We start from the raw sequence: 20852 nt of genomic DNA on the forward strand, positions 1-20852 counted from the left end.
TCTTCGCTTTTCCAGGGAGAAAAGTCCCAACTGCTTCAATCTGTCAGTATATGGGAGATTTTCCATTCCCTTTATCAGTTTGGTTGCTCTTCTTTGTACTCCCTCAAGTACCGCCATGTCTTTCTTGAGGTACGGCGACCAGTACTGGACACAGTACTCCAGATGCGGCCGTACCATTGCACGATACAGCGGCATGATGACTTCCTTTGTCCTGGTCGTAATACCCTTCTTAATGATACCCAGCATTCTGTTTGCTTTCCTGGAGTCTGTGGCGCATTGCGCCGATGCCTTCAGTGTTGCGTCTACCATCACTCCCAGGTCTCTCTCCAGGTTACTAACCCCTAGTGGTGTTCCCCCCATTTTGTATGTGAACATCGGGTTCTTTTTCCCCACGTGCATGACCTTGCATTTCCCCACGTTGAAGCTCATCTGCCACTTTTCGGCCCACTTTTCCAGCTGCGTTAGATCCTTTTGGAGATCCTCGCAGTCTGCCTTGGTTTGAGCCCTGCTGTATAGTTTAGTGTCATCTGCAAATTTAATGACTTCACACTTAGTTTCCGCCTCTAGGTCATTTATGTAGATATTGAACAAGAGCGGTCCCAGCACCGACCCCTGCGGAACTCCGCTCGTGACCCCTTTCCAGTCTGAGTAGTGGCCCTTTACGCCAACCCTCTGCTTCCTGTTTGCCAGCCAGTTTTTGATCCATCGGTGGACCTCCCCTTGTACCCCGTGGTTCCATATCTTTTTAAGCAGTCTCTCGTGTGGCACCTAGTCGAAGGCTTTTTGGAAGTCAAGGTAAATGATGTCTATAGATTCCCCTTTATCCACCTGGCTGTTCACTCCCTCAAAGAAGTACAATAAGTTTGTGAGGCATGACCTACCCTTACAGAAGCCATGTTGACTCGGTTTTAGCTGCCCATTTTTTTCGATGTGCTCACAGATGCTGTCTTTAATCAGTGCCTCCATCATCTTTCCCGGGACTGAGGTCAGGCTCACCGGCCTGTAGTTTCCCGGGTCCCCCCTTGCGCCCTTCTTGAAGATGGGCGTGACATTTGCTATTTTCCAATCCTCCGGGATCTCTCCGGTTTTTAAGGATAGGTTGCATATCTGTCGAAGTGGCTCCGCTATTACGTCTTTTAGTTCCTTGAGTACCCTTGGGTGAATGCCATCCGGACCCGGCGATTTGTCGCTCTTTAGTCTGTCGATCTGCTTGAGTACATCCTCTTGGCTTACCTCTAACTCGACCAGCTTATCGTATTGGTCTCCTATTACGATCTCCTCGGGTTCCGGAATGGTGGTTATATTCTCCATCGTGAAGACTGACGTGAAGAACTCATTTAACCTGTCAGCTATCTCTTTCTCTTCTTTTACAACTCCCTTTCTGTCTCCATCGTCCAATGGTCCCACTTCTTCTCTCGCCGGTTGCTTCCCCTTGACGTATCTGAAGAACGACTTGAAGTTTGTTGCTTCCTTTGCCAGTCTCTCTTCGTATTCTCTTTTTGCTTTTCTAACCACTCGGTGACACTCTTTCTGGTGTTCTTTGTGCCCTTTTTGATTCTCCTCTGTTTGGTCTTTTTTCCATTTTCTGAATGATGCTTTCTTGTCGCTTATCGCCTTCTTCACTGCACTTGTTATCCACACTGGGTTTTTTGTTCTATTTTTTTTGCACCCTTTTCTGAACTTGGGGATGCATATGCTTTGTGCTTTGTGCACAGTCTCCTTGAATAAGGTCCAGGCCTTTTCTATGGATTCCGTCTTCCCTATGTTGCTTTTGAGCTTCTTTCCCACCATTTTTCTCATGGCATCATAATTTCCTTTTTTGAAGTTGAGTGCCGTCGTTGTGGTTCTTTTCCCCTTTGATGATCCAATTTCAAGCTTGCACTGGATCATGTTGTGATCGCTGTTGCCTAGTGGGGGTAATACCGCCACCTCCTTTGCTGTCCCCCCTAGTCCGTTGAAGATTAGGTCAAGAGTGGCATCGCCCCTTGTTGGTTCCGTGACCAGCTGCTCCATGAAACAGTCCCTCGTGACTTCTATGAATTTTGTCTCTCTTGCGCAGTTTGAGTGCCCAATACTCCAGTCTATCCCAGGATGGTTGAAGTCCCCCATCACTACCACATTTCCGCTTCTGCATACCTGCTTCAGTTCAGCCTCCATCTCCTGGTCGATTTCTTCCGGTTGTCCAGGTGGGCGGTAGTACAGACCCAATTTAATGTCTGCTCCTGCTCCTCCCTGTAGCTTAACCCATAGTGATTCCAGGCCATCCGCCCGTACTGTTGTTTCCGTCCTGGCTGATGGTATGGAGTCTTTTATGTACAGCGCTATTCCTCCACCCTTTTTATGTGTCCTGTCTCTCCTGTATAGTTTGTACCCTGGTATGGCCACATCCCATTGATTGTCCTCAGTCCACCACGTTTCTGTGACTCCAATTATGTCTAGGTCCTTATCGCTGGCTGTGATTTCCAGTTCTCCCATTTTGGCCCTCAGGCTCCTAGCATTTGTGTATAGGCAGTTTAAGACCCAGTTTTTTGTCCTCTCTCTTTGTTTCCCTTGTGCTTTGGTATTCCTGCAGTTTCCCTCATGGTTTGCCAGCCCCTGAGCTTCATCCTCCTCCTGTTGTGTGTGTGTGACGTCCTCTGCCTGTTTCCCCTGCACCTCCTGCTCTCCTAATTCCCACTCAGTCCTGGGCTCTTTTTCACAATGACTTTGCCCCTCTGTTTCCTGTTGTTCTGTGTTGGTGCCGCTTACCTGGTCCATTTGTTCCCTCGATCCCTGCAATGCGTCTTTAGGTCCTTTTTCAACCCATACACCCTCAGACCCGAGTCCTCTTTTGCACTGTCCCATTTCAGTACCTTTGTCAGGTACTGATGTCCGATGTGTCGAGGTCAGGTCGACTATCAGCTGACATGGAGTCAGGCTTAGTGTATTTGACAGACGCATTGTATGATCTCATTAGGGTGTCAGCAAAACAAATGTCCTTAGTGGTGACAGCCTGGCGTTTTCTGTGGCTCTGCCATTGAGCAGCCACCACTGCCTCTAAACAGTGCTTGGTTAAATTCCTTTTAAGGGTAAGCTCCTTTTTGGGGAGAATCTAGAGAAATTAGTCAAATACTTTGGGTATTCCAAATCCCAGCAGTTAACAAAGGACAAGTCTAAAGCATCTTTTAAGCCTCCCCCAGCTCGTTTTCCTTTTTAGGACAGCAGATGCTATAGACCTGGAAAGACTTCGTTCCCTCAGAAGCCTAGGTTCCCTGAGAAAGTCATTTCATACTGACAAGCATGCTGCTAGCCAGCCAGCCAGGCCCACTGTATCTTAACCTTCCCAATGATGGGGTCTCGTCTCACGCTGCCCTCAAAATTGGGGGACAGCTATCCCGCTTTTATATGGAGTGGACCAAGATTACATTGGACCAGTTGGTATTGGATTTTATTTGAGAAGGCTACAAATTAGAGTTGTGCTCTCCAATCAAAGACCTTTTTTCTTGGAGTCCCAATGCACAGCTTCTTCCAGACGGACAGCAGTAGCCCTAACACTGCAGTCCTTAATGGAGCTGGGGGTGGTGATGCTGGGGGTGATGATGCACATTTCTCTTGCAGAGCGAGGTCAAGGTCGTTATTCCATTTACTTTGTTGTCCAAAGAAGGGAGGACCTTTCTGCTTGGTTTTCGATCTCAAAAAGGTCAAAGAATTTCACAAAGTGTAATGCTTTTGTATGAAGACAGTTCATTCAGTCATTGCTGCGGTCCAGTTGGGAAAGTTTTTGATAGTGTTGAACCTCAAGAAGGCATATTTACATATCCCAATTTAGTCTCCTTATCAATGATTTTTCCGCTTTGTGGTTCTGGGGCAATAATTTTGGTTTCAGGCTCTTCTGTTAGGCTTAGCCATGACTCCACGGACCTTCTCCAAGGTCGTGGTAGTAGGTACCTTTCTCAGGCACAATGCCTATCCTGAGGGTCTCCTAAGGGTCTTTTTCCCTCTCAGAAGGCATCCAGGCCCATCCCTACCCGGACGACTGGCTCATCCGAGCATCTTCTGCACAGGAGAGTCGGCAGGTGATGTCTCAGATAGTTAACCTTCTTCAGTCTTTAGGTTGGCTAGTCAATCTTCCAAAAAGCCATTTCTGCCTTTCACAGAAACTGGAATAGCTGGAGATCCTTTTTGATATGGCTAAAGGCAAGGTATTCCTGCTGTATCAGAGATGTTTCGACCTAAAATCGCAGATTCAGTTTGAAGTAGGCCGCTGCTTAGGCCTACCTCGAAGCAGAGACCTCACATGCTATATGCTGTTTTCAATCAATAAGTATATTTATTTGCAAATCAGTAACAGCTTACAGGAATAAATCATTCAGCATATAGAGTAACAGAATGTGATCTTCAGGCCTGAGGATCCGCTGATGTCTGTTCTACTTACTTCCTTTTAAAGGCCTGATTTTATACATTTCTTGGTGGCCAGCACCACTTTGGTCTAAATCATATGATAAATCTTTATTGGTTATTTTTCTTATACGTCATTACATAAGTATATTCATTTATTGGCTTATACATTTGTGTCACGCTATACGTCTGCTCAGTTTACCATAAGGCCTAACCTTTTCCCGCAAATGCCCTTTTCCTTTACCATATAAGCAATTCCGAGCTCCAACCCTCCTCCCTGCTTCGTGATCACAAGACATATCTTGCTAAATGATGTTCTTGAGCATTCTATTTCTGACCATGAGATGTGTTCATCTTTGCATAATTTCCTGCCAGGTGCGAGCCCTATTGCCATGCCACAGTGTTAAGTCTTGCTTTTCATATGTTTCGCTTGGCCTAGCAGCTAACTCAGCAACAGGGTATTTCCCAATCAGTATATGCCAGCTGGCAAATGTTGCAAGAAATGTCTTTTGTTTTGTTAATATACTGGTTTATTAGTGCAAGGGGAAAGAGAGGGGATTTTTCTTCTTTGAGGTCCAGTTTCTCCATCTTTAGAATATCCAAAGGACTTAATGATGCTTCACCTGTATCATACAAGGACTTTATACGTGGGTTTTCCTTTATACCAGAGTTTTCCATGTTTTCCATGATTTTCTCCTTCCTCTCAAGTTCCAAACACCACAGCCTTTAGCCTGGGATTACACACAGTTCTTGGGTTCAATGGCAGCAACTTTGGAGGTGATCCCATGGCACACTTGCATATGCGGCCTCTACAACATTCCCTGTTGTGTCGATGGTTGCCGGTGTCTCGGGACTACAGTTGTCGGCTACATTGGCCCCCTCAGGCTCATAGCTGCATGCACTGGTGAATGCAGTCGGTCAGTCTCTGTTGGGGCATACCTCTAGCTGCAGTCAAATGGATCCTAGTGATAACGGATGTGAGTCTGTGGGGGTGGGGGCATATTATCTCCATCATATGGCTATTAGAGCCAAAAAACATCCTTTAAAGAATAGGAAAAAGATCTGAATGAAGAAAATAAGAAGAAACACAAGCACTGGCAAGTTAGATGCAAAGCATTGATAAAGACAGCTAAGAAAGAATATGAAAAGAGGCAAAATCTCATAGCAATTTTTTTAGGTACATCAGAAGCAGAAAACCTGTGAGGGAATCTGTGGGACCGTTGGATGATCAAGGAGTGAAAGGGGTCAGGGAGGATAAGGCCATAGCGGAAAGATTGAATTCTTTGCTTCGTTCTTTATGGAAGAAGATGTAAGAGATCTACCTGAACCGGAAATGGATTTCAATGGTGATGATGCGGAGGAACTGAAAGAAATCTCGGTGAATCTGGAAGATGTACTGAGCCAAATCGACACATTAAAAAGTGATAAATCACCAGGACCAGATGGTATACATCCAAGGGTATTAAAAGAACTCAAAAATGAAATTGCTGACCTGCTGTTAGTGATCTGAAACTTGTAGCTAAAATCATCTGTAGTGCCTGAAGATTGGAGGGTGGCCAATGTTACGCTGATTTTTATAAAGGGCTTCAGGGGAGATCCGCAAAATTACAGACTGGTAAGCCTCACTTTGGTGCAGGGTAAAATGGTAGAAATGATTATAAAAAATAAAATTGTGGAGCACGTAGACAAACATGATTTAATGAGACGGAGTCAGCATGGGTTCAGCCGAGGGAGATCTTGCCTCACAAATTTGCTTGACTTCTTTGAAGGTATGAATAAACATGTGGATAAAGGTGAGACGATTGATATAGTATATCTAGTTTTTCAGAAAGCTTTTGATAAAATTTCTCACGAGAGGCTCCTGAGAAAATTAAAGTGTCATGGGATAGATGGCAAAGTTCAGTTGTGGATTAGGAATTAGTTATCGGAGAGAAAACAGAAGGTAGGGTTAAATAGTCATTTTTCTCATTGGAGGACAGCAAACAGTGGAGTGCCGCAGGGGTTTGTACTGGGACCAGTGCTATTTAACTTATTTATAAATGATTTGGAAATTGGAACAATGAGTGAGGTGGTTAAATTTGCAGATGACACTAAACTGTTCAAAGCTGTTAAAAAAGCAAGTGGATTGTGAAAAATTGCAGGCGGACCTTAGGAAATTAGAAAACTGTGCGTCCAAATGGCAGATGAAATTTAATGTGAACAAATGCAAAGTAATGCACCTTGGGAAGAATAACCTGAATCACAGTTACTGGATGCTAGGGTCTACCTTGGGGATTAGTGCCCAAGAAAAGGATCTGGGTGTCATCATAGACAATACGATGAAATCTTCTGCCCATTGTGTGGCGGTGGCCAAAAAAGCAAATAGTATGCTAGGAATTATTAAAAAAGGGATAGTTAACAAGACTAAGAATGTTATAATGCCCCTGTATTGCTCCATGGTGCAACCTCATCTGGAGTATTACGTTCAATTCTGGTCTCCTTATCTCAAGAAAGATATATTGGCGCTAGAAAAGGTTCAAAGAAGAGTGACCAAGATGGTAAAGGGGATGGAACTCCTTTCGTATGAGGAAAGACTAAAATGGTTAGGGCTCTTCAGCTTGGAAAAGGGACGGCTGAGGGGAGATATGATTGAAGTCTACAAAATCCTGAGTAGAGTAGAACGAGTACAAGTGGATAGATTTTCCACTGTCAAAAATTGCAAAGACTAGGGGACACTTGATGAAGTTACAGGGAAATACTTTTTAAAACAATAGGAAGAAATTTTTTTCAACTCAGAGAATAGTTAAGCTCTGGAACGTGTTGCCAGAGTATGGGTTAAGAGCAGATAGTGTAGCTGGTTTTAAGAAAGGTTTGAACGAGTTCCTGAAGGAAAAGTCCATAGTGTGTTATTGAGAAAGACACGGGGAAAGCCACTGCTTGCCCTGTATTGGTAGCATGAACTATTGCTACACCTTGGGTTTTGGCCAGGTATTAGTGACCTGGATTGGCCACCGTGAGAATAGGCTACTGGGCTTTATGAACCATTGGTCTGACTCAGTAAGGCTGTTTTTAATGTTCTTATTTTCTTAATGCAGCAGAAGCACAGTGGTCAATCAATCATCTGGAGCTCAGGGCAGTATGCAAGGCACTGATGGCCTTTCAGCCTCTCTTGGAGGGCTGTGCAGTTCGGGTTTTGTCCAACAAAATCACAGCTGTGGTGTACATCAGCAGATTCGGGGCACTCGCATTCGTGAGAAGTGTTCAGTGCCCTTGTCTCCTGCAAACACAAGTCGCTAAGAGAACAATATTGGGACCATCATTTCACTTTTCTGTCCCTATATGAATTCACATCCTGAACTAGATAGCTCTGACAGTTAGCTATTCTCGACAGCGTTGCATCAGATACCGGTTACGATTTGGATTATTCACTCCAGCACAAGTAAGCATTATACAGATAAGGCAATGGTTTTCCTGATTTTCTCATCTGTGTCTGACTGCCTAGTTTACAAATGAATGAATAGTGGAGCATAAAATAGTACAGTATTTTGAAAAATGTATTAGTTTGCTGTGTGGGAGGTGGCTTATATAGATCTTTTTTATTTTTGTTTTATTTTAGTTAACACTCCTCCTGAGGAAACCTTATTTGGTGAAACTTGGGTCTAAGGAGGGGAGCAGTTCATTTTATGTGTATTCATGGAGCACAAGTCACTTTAAGGAAAAGGAACAGTGAAAAAAGAAAAAAAAACCCTGCTGGGCCACTTTAGAAATTATACCTAACAAAGAAGATTATGTTATTTCCAACAACAAACAAAGATAAGTGCTACTAAGTTTCGATGTTTAATGCATATTGTATTAATATTAGTAGCTATAATTTAGTAACAACTAGATTTGTATCTAGTTCAGGAAGTGAATTCATATAGGGACAGAAAAGTGAAATGATGGTCCCAATATTGTTTTCTTAGCGGATCGTGTTTGCAAGAGACAAGGGATCTGAACAAGTTTCACAAACTTATAACAATTTAAAGGATTTATTATTTTACTAGAAAACATATGCTTTATTTGGTTTGAGTTGTATGAAGTGAGCATATGGAAGAATTGATGTGGGCTCCTTGATGTACTGAGTTGTTTTTGGTGTCTCTGGTAGCTGTGGATTCCCAGATGTAAGGATGCAATTATCCTGCTTGTCCTTAGAGAAAGCGAAGCAACTAAACCTGTACCAGGTGTTTTCTGAGGTCTTTAGGACAGGTACCCTTTCAACCCTCATATTTCCCCTGGGAATTGAATTTTTTTCAAGCTATTTTATATTGCCAAGGGTCTTGTGCTCATGCATCATGCAGGAAGGTTCTTGTGCATATATGGCGAGACCGCTGCCAAAAGCCTCTTAAAGAACTGAGTAGCATCCGTACTAGGCTTCATCAGGATGTTGTCACCCAATATGTAAGGATATTTGCCCTGCTGTCCTCAGAGAATACCTGCTACAGAAAGTAACTTTGCTTTTTCTCATCCATTCAACAGAAAGTGTAAAGATTAAGGAGACTGCTACATGTAATAAGGATCATGCATGCTCAGAACCTTACTCCATGTTCTGAGCTCTGGGAGAGAATTCTATTGTAGTAATTTATGTGCTTACTTCAGTCCTGCTAGGCTTGTTGTCAAAAACTTTATTTTATGTGTGAGAATGGGATAAAACATAATTTTCTAAGTATAATATAAACATTACAATAGTAAGTTATAAGCAGAATAAAAATAAAATAAAAAAACACAATGTACACTGGTATTAGTATTAAGTGAGTAAATAGAGACTGCTAAATTACATACATGTTCCTTTATGCTTAATATGCTCTCTCCTTTAATCATGCAAGCTATTTTAATATTTCTGGATATTCTAATTTATTTTTTCTTATTTCATGGTCTTTTGCAGACCATTTGGGTGTCTCATATAGTTATAGTGAATGTTTTGTGGTGGTTTTTCATAACTTCACTGATTGTTTTATTGTTACCTTGTTAACAGTTTGGATGGACTCATGTCACCTTGCTGATAACTGTTACTCAGTCTCATCTTATCATCCAGAATCTATTTGAAGGGATGATCTGGTAAGAAGCATACTTATACAAAACAAAAGAGTTGGCCCTAGTTCCTCCACAAAAAGGGAAACCAACCAAAACAAGAGACTTGTAGAGGGTGGATGCCTAAGATGAAGGCTTTATTAAAACAACTTAATAATCCACATGGAAATATCTAGGACCTAATACACTGAGAGCACTTGGACCCAACATGGTCTGTGTTTTAACACTATTGTCTTCCTCAGGGATCCCTATAGGTCCTATAAAGGAACTTGTGGATTATATGCTAAAAACAAACAATGACACATCTACGCTGTCGAGAATTGCTAGAAATTCTCAACAGCGTAGAGGTTTCTTTGTTAGTTTTTAGCAAATAATCCACAAGTTTCTTTATAGGACCTACAGGGACCCCTGAGGAAGACAATAGTGTCGAAACACGGATTGTGTTAGATCCAAATGCTCTCAGTGAATTAGATCCTATACATTTCCATGTGGATTATTAAGTTGTTTTAATAAAACCTTCATCTCGGACATCCACCCTCCACAAGTCTCTTATTTAAGAAGCATATTTATAAAATTGTTTGTATTATCTTTGTTTTGTGTTAATATATTTTTGTGATTTTTTTTTTTTCAAAATGGTTGGCAAGCTTTATCCTATTCCTTCTAAAAGATATGGGAAAGAAGTATGCTATTAGAGTGTGGTTTAGAGATAGCTCAGACTTTTCAGAGGGCTTACAATTTGAGGTAATGGAGGGTTAAGTGGCTTGCTGAGGATCGTAAGAAGCATCAGTGCCAGTTGAACCTGTATTCAATATCAGCACAGTTTTGCTTCATTCCGTTGCTGAGTGCTTGAGCAGTTACAGCTGAGAGCCTGATGTGGGGATATCCACCATCGGCTATGTCATAGGGAGCAGCGTTAGATTTTTACTTTACTTTCTGCTGCTCCTATTGGTCTAAACCAGTGTTCGTCAGCCTTTTTACACCTATGGACTGGCAGAAATAAAATAATTATTTTGTGGACCAGCATTGGTCTGTGGACCGGCGATTGCAGAACACTGGGCTAAGTCGTGGGCCAGATCCCACCCATCTCTACCCAATCTCCACCCCAGACCCCACCCCCATAATAATACTAATTGTAACACTATTTTTTCCATTCATTTTTCACAGATACACCATATAATCTTATTAAGAACACATAATGGTTAACCACAAAATTAAACTACACAAAGCACACTGACAGTAGATGTAAATTCTCAAAATTGACATAATTCAATCACTAAATTCAAAAATAAAATCATTCCCCCTAACCTTTGTTGTCTCCCTCCCTCCATGCTATGCCTTACCTTCTGGCCTGCTCCCGCCTGGCCATTTTATGCCACCCCCGGTGTTATCTTCAGGTCTGCTCCCTCTTCCTTACTGATGCAGTGCACAAAGCTGTGGGCAGCGGCTCCTTGCACGTCCCATGCCTCATATGGAAGCCTTCCCTCTGATGTTGCAACGTCAGAGAGAAGGCTTCCAGTTCAGGCGCAGTATGCGTGTAGGAGCCACTGCCCCTGGCTTTTGCACTGAATCAGTGAGGAAGAGAGAGCTGGCTCGAAGATAACACCATATCGATCGCACCATGGACTGGTGGTTGAAGAACAGTTTTGGGCCTGATGCAGGTGCTGGCCCTGTGGAACAGCAGGAAATTTCTGTGGACCGGTGGTTGAAGATCACTGGTCTAAACTACGCCATCGAATGTAAGGCATTCCTGTAGGAGTTGCTGACGTTTGCCATAAGTACGCTATAAAAATAATGTCTGATACTTTGTGTTCAGTGGGAGCAGTCATGAAGATGTGTTGTGTAATCCCCTGACAACGCATAACGTGAAATGGGGTACTCCCTTAGGGACAATTTGGTGCCTGTGTGAATTGGTGCCCGCAATCGTGGATTTGTAGATAAAATTTACAAGCCCTGGACGAGGAGAGCAGGTCAGTGGTTGGAGACCGGACCTCGTGATTCGAACTAAGTACTGTATGGACTGTACTGTAAATACTGTATAGATTCTCTGAATTTTTTAAAGGAATGTTGGACCTTTTGGAGGCTGAACCTTTTTTGAACTGTGAGATTTCCATTTTAAATATTGCTGCTTAGTGCTATTACACAACTTGCCTTTACATGGTTGCTAAACCATGTCTTTCTTTTGATGTCTTCTTATTGTTGAAAGAGAAGGAAAATTAAATTCTGGTGTTTTTTTTCTGACCAATGATGATTAAGGGGCTTACTCGCTTTCAGTTTATGCTGTTTTGATAAGCACCTTTACAAGGAGTGAGGTCTTTTTTTTTCTCTCAACCAAGTGTTACATATTATGACCCTTCTTTCTCAATAGAAGAGGATAAAACATTTTTATATATACTGTATATACTCAAATTTAGGATGAGATTTTTGGGCCCAAAAAAATGGCCCAAAAATGGGGGGTCTCGTCCTACATTCAGGTCATCACCCAATCCCTCCCGGACTTGATGCAGGCCTCTGGTAGGCTGGGGCAGGACCCTCCCGTCCCAGCCGATACTAACAACTTTTTTTTACCTCTCCCTCGTACTTTTTCTCGCATCCCTTGTGTTTCAGCAAAGTATGGGCAGGAGTGAACTTTCCATGCTCATGCCCTGCGCTGAGACCCACCTTCCAATCTCATGGCCAGTGTCACAGCGGCATGCAGGAGCGAACTTCTCGAGCTTCCGCCTGGCCCTGTGCTGTTCGCTGAATGGCTGCCACCAGTTCTCATGTGACTTTGCAGCTTCTGTCCATCCTAGCAGGTTGACAATGATGCCATTGGGTCATATAACGCCTGCAGTCCATGTGGTTCCCTTTGTGAGACTCCATCTCAGGACATCTTACTGGTCCCTAGCCTTCCAATGGCCTCAAGCTCTTTATCCGCTCTCATAAGAGATTTCAATCACAGTGGTTAGAGCTATAGCCTCAGCACCCTGAAGTTGTGGGTTCAAATCCCACGCTGCGCTTTGTGACCCTGGGCTTTGTGACCCTCATTGTCTCAGGTACATTAGATAGAGTGTGAGCCCACCGGGACAGATAAGGAAAAATGCTTGAGTACCTGAATGTAAACCACTTAGGCAATAAGTGGTATACAAATACTAAAAATAAATAAATACATTGCTGCAGTGGTGGATGAATTTAGTAAATCTTCCAAAGGGCTGTTTCAAATCCCTTCACAACATATACTTCTGACCACAGACTCCTCCAAATATGCTTGGGGAGTTCATCTGCACATTCTTCGCAAGGTCAGTCTGCCTAAGAGCAAAAATACCACATCAATCTCTTGGTATTTGGGGCCTTTCGTACTGCTTTCAAAACTTTTCAGCAGCTTGATATCTTTCAGGTTCTCCTTATACGCATGGGCAGTCAAATCACAATATATTGCATAAACAGAGGAACAGGGTCTCTCTGTCTTTGTCAAGAGACCGAGAAGATTTGCAACTGGGCTATTGCTCACCTCATATTTCTCAAAGCGGTCTATATTCACAGAGAGAAGAATTCTCTTGTCGAGACACCCAGCAGATTTCTCCAGCTGCATGAGTGGACGCTCAACTCCACAGTCTTGTAGCAGATATTCTCTCTTTTGAGGCTCCTTGAATAGACCTATTTGTGTCCCATCCCCCCCATCACAAGCTGCCTCAATTTGGCTCTAGACAATACTCTCTGCAATGTTGAGAAGCAGATGTTTTTCTTCTGGATTGGACGCACAAATGCCTTTGTGTTTCCACCAATTCTTCTTGTTCTCAAGACGCTAGTCAAACTCAAATGATAATCGGCCACCATGATCCCCATTGCCTCTAGGTGGGCCAGACAACTATAGTTCTTCCTTCTACTTCAGCTCAATCTCAAGGAGCCAATACTCCTGTAGATCTTTCCATTTCTTCTTACACAAGGTCAAGGATCTCTTTTATATCCCAATCTCCAGTCCTTGCACCTGATAGCATGGTACCTCTCGGGATGACCTCAGCTGACACTGATTTTTCTGATCCTATCCAGCTCATTTTGGATGCATCCAGAAAACCTTCTACACAGCAGTGCTACCAACAGAAGTGGACAAGGTTTTCTATGTGGTGTACTCTTCATCATGATGCTTCATCCTCCTCTATATCGGATTATCTTCTCCATTTATCCAATTCAGGTCTTAAAACCACTTCAGTTGAGTTCATCTTAGTGCTATCAATGCTTTTCATCAACCAGTCAGCAGTAAACCTCTGACTACTCATCCTCTTGTTTCCAGATTCATGAAAGGACTTTTCAGTGTCACACCACCTCTCAAACCGCCTCCAATGGTATGGGATCTTAATTCTGTTCTCTCTAGACACATGAAGCCTCCCTTTGAACCAATGTCTTCAGCTCATCTCAAATATTTCACTTAGAAAGTAGTATTTCTCATCTCTATTGCTTCTGCTTGTTGAGTGAACAAGCTTCAAGCACTGGTAGCGGACCCACCTTTTACAGTGTTCCACCTTGACAAAGGTAGGTTTTTGCACACATCCAAAATTCCTCCTAAAGGTAGTCACTGAATTTCATCTCAATCGATTGTGCTTCCAGTGTTCTTTCCCAAGCCTCATTCTCACCCTGGAGAACCAGCTCGTCATACTTTGGACTGCAAACAAGCCTTGGCTTATTACTTGCAACAGACTCAGCCACATAGAACGTCTCCTCAACTGTTCGTCTCCTTTGATTCAACAGGTTGGGACAGCCTGTATCCAAGAGAACTATCTCCATATGGTTGGCAGCCTGTATTGCCTTCTGTTATCCCAGGACAAGCAGGCAGCATATTCTTGATTGATGGGTGACGGCACCGACGGAGCCCCGGTACGGACAATTTTAGAGTGATTGCACTCTAAGAACTTGGAAAGTTCTAGCAGGCCGGACCGCGCACGCGCGAGTGCCTTCCCGCCCGACGGAGGCACGCGGTCCCCAGTTTCTTAGTTTCCGCGGAGCTAAGAAGACGCGTGCTTTTCAATGGCCGTTGAAAAGACCCTTTTTTTGCCTTCCCGCTCGCGAAATTCTTGTGAGGAAGTATATCTTCCTTCTTTTGTTTTTTTCTTTTATTGTTTTTTCTCAAAAAAAAAATCCCTTTAATTTTTTCTTTCTGGTTCGCCCCGGCGGGGCCTGTTGCCATCATCGAGGCCTCGGCCTTCGATTTGGCAGAAGCCGTTTTTACTTTCATGCCCCCTCAGCCAGGGTTCAAGAAGTGCCAGCGGTGTGCACGGCCCATTTCTCTGACCGACCCACACAACTGGTGTTTACAGTGCCTGGGTCCGGATCATAGGGCTTCCACCTGCACCCGTTGTGCAACTTTGAAGAAAAGAACGTTGAAGAATAGACAAATTCAACAGCAGTTACTCTTCGGTGCCGACATGGCTGATTCTGCGGCAACGACCCCGGCGTCGGCTCCTTCGCAATCGGCACCCACTTCTTCGACGCTATGCAACACCGCGCCAGCGTCGCACCAGTCAGGTAAGCCGGCTAAGAAGCCTTCCCCGCTGGAGCGACCTCGGGTCTCTGTGGCAGCAAGTCCAGTCCTGCCGACCACGAGGTGCCCGCGCAAACGCTCCGCCCCATAGAGGTGAGTCCTCGGGCTCCTCATCCTCTGGGCGTTGAGCGGCACCACAGGTACCGCAGAAAAAGAAAGCAGTACCGGTGCCTTCACTGGATGAGCGCATTGCTGCCGTCCTCCAGGTGCAATTTAAAGAGCAGTTGTAGCAGCTCCTTCCTGCTCTATTGGCACCGAACCTTCCAGTCCCGGTCCGGTCTGAGCCGCCGGTACCGACAGTGGGGCAGCCTCTATTGTCCGCTTCCACTCTATCGGTACCGGTACATTCCGCTTCCTCGGTTTCCATGCCGGTTCTGGCACCGGAACCGAGAGCGCTGCATCAGGCTGTCCAAACTTCGGCACCGATACAGCCTTTAACTTCTCCCGGTACCGCTTCTTTGAGGTCAGGAGTCGATACGTAAAACCTGACACCTTGAACCCTCGACACCGGAGTCTCGGGATTGCAGTTTTCAAATCAGAGATCCTGATCTGTGGGGTGACTCCGAAGATCCTCTTCTCTCTGAGGGTGAATGTTCTTCTGGTGAAGAGGATCCTTTGATTCAGGATCCCTCCTCTAAACCAGATAGTGCCTCTTTCACCTCTTTCTTAAAAGAGATGTGTGAGTCTCTTTCTATTCCCTTGGAGGCTGAGTCCAAGAAGTCCAAAGTGTTCCTTGATGCACTGGACTTTGACCAGCCTCCAAGGGAATTTCTTAAGTTACCCCTCCATGATATTTTGAGGGAAATCTTTTATAAAAATCTTGAGACTCCTTTAACTATCCCAGGAGCTCCTCGTAAATTGGACTCTTTATACAAAGTCATCCCCATACCTGGCTTTGATAAACCGCAGCTTCCACACGAGTCTCTCTTGGTGGAATCTACTCTAAAGAAGTCTGCAGGAGCTAGTGTGTATGCCTCAGTCCCTCCTGGCAGAGAAGGGAAGGCCATGGACAAATTTGGTAAGAGGTTATACCAAAATGCTATGTTGGCTAACCGGTCAGGGAATTATGCTTTTCATTTCTCCTTTTATCTGAAGCATCTCATTCAGAATCTAGCTTCTTTTGAGAAATACCTCCCTGACCACAAGAGATCTGCTTTTCGCCACTGTTCTTCCTCTCTTCTCCAGCTTCGAAAGTTCATGGTCCGTTCTATCTATGACACATTCGAATTTACTTCTAGAGCCACGGCCATGTCTGTTGCCATACGTCGTCTAGCCTGGCTCAGGGTATCGGAGCTTGATGTCAACCATCAAGATCGCCTGGCTAATGCCCCATGCCTCGGGGATGAACTCTTTGGTGATTCCTTGGACTCCACCACACAAAAGTTGTCTGCACATGAGACTCGCTGGGACACTCTTCTTAAAACCAAAAAGAAGACTCCACCTGTCTGCCCTTTTCGGCAGCAATCGGCCTACCAACGCCGTTATGTGGCTCGACCTTTACCACCAGCTCCTCAACAGCCCAGGCGTCAGCGCCAACAACAACGGCAACCACCTAGGACACAACAACAGCAACAGGTGAAACCTCCTCTACAACAGAAGTCTACACAACCCTTTTGACTTCGTTCTCCAGGGCATAGCCAGTGTTCTACCATCCGCCCATCTTCCTCAACCCATAGGAGGACGTCTTTCTCTATTTCTCAGCCGTTGGGAGATCATCACCTCTGATCAGTGGGTCCTCAACATCATCCGCCACGGCTACTCTCTCAACTTTCAGACTCTTCCTGCCCAAAGTCTACCAAAAGAGTCTGCTTTGAACACTCATCAGTCTTCCCTTCTTCTTCAGGAGGTTCAATCCCTCCTTCTTCTGAACGCCATAGAGGAAGTTCCTCTAGATCAGAAGGGGCTGAGATTCTACTCCCGTTACTTTCTGGTCCCCAAAAAAACAGGAGATCTCAGACCCATTTTAGATCTTCGCGATCTCAACAAATGCTTGGTCAAAGAAAAATTCAGAATGCTTTCCCTGGCCACTCTTTACCCTCTTCTCAATCAAGGCGACTGGCTATGCTCCCTCGATCTCAAAGAGGCATACACTCACATCCTGGTCAATCTGGCCTCCAGACAGTTCCTCCACTTCATGATCAATCACTGTCATTACCAGTACAATACAAGGTGTTACCCTTGGGCCTTGCCTCCTCTCCCAGAGTATTCACCAAATGTCTGATTGTGGTGGCTGCTTTTCTACGCTCTCATCATCTTCAGGTCTTTCCTTACCTGGACGACTGGTTAATCAAAGCCACTTCCTCTCAGGCAGTGCTCCTTGCCACCAACCAGACCATCCTTTTTCTGCAACTCCTGGGGTTCGAGATCAATCTACCCAAATCTCATCTCATCCCCACTCAGAGACTTCAATTCATTGGAGCGGTCCTGGACACAGTCCTCATGAGAGTGTTCCTGCCGTCCAACCGTCTTCAGACTCTTCAATCTCTATGTCAGCAGGTGCTTCCACAACGCTCCATCTCTGCCAAGCAAATGATGATACTCTTGGGTCACATGGCCTCGACAGTTCATGTCACCCCCTTCACACATCTTCACCTGCGCACTCCTCAATGGACCCTAGCTACCCAGTGGTCCCAAGCGACGGATCCTTGCTCACGACACATATTTGTGACATCGTCTCTTCGTCAATCTCTACAATGGTGGTTGATATCCTCAAATCTCTCCAGAGGTCTTCTATTCCATCTACCTCCTCATCAACTAGTCATCACCACCGACGCCTCCCCTTATGCCTGGGGAGCTCATTTGAACGAGTTTCAAACTCAGGGCCTTTGGACAGCCCTGGAAAAGAAACATCACATCAATTTTCTGGAACTCAGAGCAATGTTTTATGCCCTCAAGGCTTTCCAACATCTTCTCTTTCCTCAAGTTCTACTACTATGCACAGACAATCAAGTTGTAATGTACTACATCAACAAACAGGGTGGGACAGGCTCTCGCCTCTTGTGTCAGGAGTCCCAGAAGATTTGGTCTTGGGCGACAGATCACCAATTATTCCTAAAGGCTATCTACATTCAGGGAGAGCAGAATTCCTTAGCGGACAATCTCAGCAGAATTCTCCAGCCCCACAAATGGACTCTCGATCCTTTGACTCTCCAGTCCATTTTCATTTAATGGGGCACTCCTCAGATAGACCTCTTTGCAGCTCCTCACAATCATCAGCTGCCCCTCTTCTGCTCGAGACTCTATTCTCCTCACCGTCCGGCAGCGGATGCATTTCTCCTGGATTGGTCCAATCTGTTCCTGTATGCTTTCCCTCCTCTACCTCTCATGTTACGAACCTTGTTCAAGATCAAGAGGGAACAAGCCACCATGATCCTCATCGCTCCACGGTGGCCCAGACAGCACTGGTTCTCCCTTCTACTTCAACTCAGTTCCTGGGAGCCCATTTTTCTTCCACTATTTCCTTCTCTGCTTACACAGCATCAGGAGACCCTTCTGCATCCCAACCTCCAGTCTCTGCACCTGACAGCTTGGTATCTCTCGGGCTGACCTCAACTGATTCTCTTCTGTCTCAGCCCGTTCGTTCTATTCTGGATGCTTCCAGGAAACCTGCCACTCTTCAATGTTACCATCAGAAGTGAACACGGTTTTCTTCTTGGTGTCTTCTTCATCATCATAATCCCTCTTCCCTTGCGGTAGAGACCTTGTTAGATTATCTTCTTTCTTTGTCTGACTCTGGTCTCAAGTCTACTTCCATCAGAGTCCACCTCAGTGCTATTGCTGCTTTTCATGAGCCAGTTCATGGGAAACTTCTCTCAGCTCATCCTTTGGTTTCCAGATTCATGCGGGGTCTTTTCAATGTGAAACCACCTCTTAAAGCCCCTCCTGTAGTCTGGGATCTCAATGTGGTTCTTTCCGCCTTAATGAAGCCTCCGTTTGAACCTTTGGCTACAGCTCCTTTCAAGTTTCTCACTGGAAAGTGGTCTTCCTTATTGCTCTTACCTCTGCCAGGAGGGTCAGTGAGCTGCATGCACTAGTTGCTGATCCACCTTTTACAGTCTTCCATCATGACAAGGTGGTTCTGCGTACACATCCAAAGGTTGTCTCTGAATTTCATCTCAACCAATCGATTGTCCTGCCTGTATTCTTCCCGAAACCTCATTTGGACTGTAAACGGGCTTTAGCTTACTATCTAGAGCTTACTAAGCCCCACAGATCAACTCCGCAACTCTTTCTGTCCTTTGATCCGAATAAATTGGGACGCCCCGTTTCTAAACGTACGTTGTCAAATTGGCTTGCAGCGTGCATTTCATTCTGTTATGCTCAGTCCGGACTGACACTGGAAGGTTCTGTCACGGCCCATAGAGTTCGAGCTATGGCAGCATCTGTAGCTTTCCTCCGTTCCACTCCTATTGAGGAAATCTGCAAGGCTGCTACTTGGTCCTCAGTTCATACTTTTACATCTCATTATTGTCTGGACGCTTTCTCCAGACGGGATGGACACTTCAGCCAGTCTGTGTTACAAAATTTATTTTCCTAATGGCCAACCTTCCCTCCATCCCTCCTTTTGTTAGCTTGGAGGTCACCCATCAGTCAAGAATATGCTGCCTGCTTGTCCTGGGATAAAGCACAGTTACTTACCGTAACAGGTGTTATCCAGGGACAGCAGGCAGATATTCTTGCGTCCCACCCACCTCCCCGGGTTGGCTTCTTAGCTGGCTTATCCTAACTGGGGACCGCGCGCCTCCGTCGGGCGGGAAGGCACTCGCGCGTGTGCGGTGCGGCCTGCTAGAACTTTCCAAGTTCTGGGGGGCGTGGCTTGGACACGCAAGCAAATGGTCGGGTGATAGACGAGCTCCGTGTCAAACAAGCTCTTATTTCAAAATAAAAAGCTCCAATACCATTATTTTGCTGAAAAAAAAGTTGTGGATCGCAAGAAAATGGCATCGGGTAAACAAAATAAAAACGATGCAGGAGCTGGAGGATCGGGTACAAGCAGTAATAAACGATCAAAACCGGAACCAGGGACACCTTCAAAAGTACCGTTGCCTTCAGAAGGAGATCAAGATATGATGGCAGAAATAAAACAGATCAAAGATATCGTACTGGAAATCAAAAAACAACTTCAAAAGGCAATTGATGATGTTGCCATACTTACAAAAAGAGTTGATCTAATTGATGACAAAATAACATACTTGGAAGAAAAATCGGAAGAGGTACATGCTGAAGTTATACAAAACAAAAAAGCCTGGAAAGAGATGGAAATAATAAAGAGAGATCTGGAAGACTGTTTGAATAGAGAAAAAAGAAATAATTTAAGGATCATTGGGATGCCGGAAGGAGTGGAAAAAAACGATCCCATTACTTTCTTAGAACAATTCCTTCCAAAAATACTGCCTTTAAAATCCAAGGTGCCTCTTGAAATAGAAAGAGCGCACAGAATACCGGGACAAAAAACAACTACACAAAAAGGACCAAGAACTTTTATTTTTAAATTATTAAGATATCAACATGTTGTTGAAATTTGTCAGCTGGCTAAAGAAAATAAAAATCTAAGATGTCAGGATGCACGTATACATATTGTACCAGACTTTGCCAGAGAAACTGCCCTAAAAAGAAAACAACTACTTGATTTAAGACCCCAACTACGAGCACTAGGGGCTAGATATGGACTTCTCTACCCAGCGGTGATGAAAGTAACTCTAGGAAATAAAACACAGAACTTCACCGATTCTAAAAAATTAGCAGAATATCTTGAACAATGTGAACAACCAATGACTTCTTAAAGGAAAAACTGGGAATATTCAAAATACTTCAATAGGAATGATTTGATATCAAATACTTTTCACTTTGACTTATTTCATTTTAAGTTACTTTTTACTACAAAGGAATTCTGAAAATATATAAAAATTAATACACC

The 20852-nt window shown here is 44.4% G+C and overlaps 1 protein-coding gene across 2 annotated transcripts in view; it reads left to right on the forward strand.

The window, feature by feature from the left end:
• The window catches only part of LOC117345659 (phosphatidate cytidylyltransferase 1), a 369244-nt gene that overhangs the window by 223413 nt on the left and 124979 nt on the right, over positions 1 to 20852 (forward strand). For both annotated transcript variants that reach the window (XM_033914615.1, XM_033914625.1), the window contains one exon: positions 9368 to 9450. In XM_033914615.1, coding sequence (XP_033770506.1) covers positions 9368 to 9450 — 83 coding nt within the window. The remainder of the gene's footprint in view (positions 1 to 9367; positions 9451 to 20852) is intronic.

The sequence above is a fragment of the Geotrypetes seraphini genome, chromosome 1 (assembly GCF_902459505.1).
Source record: "Geotrypetes seraphini chromosome 1, aGeoSer1.1, whole genome shotgun sequence".
NCBI classification, from domain to species: domain Eukaryota; kingdom Metazoa; phylum Chordata; class Amphibia; order Gymnophiona; family Dermophiidae; genus Geotrypetes; species Geotrypetes seraphini.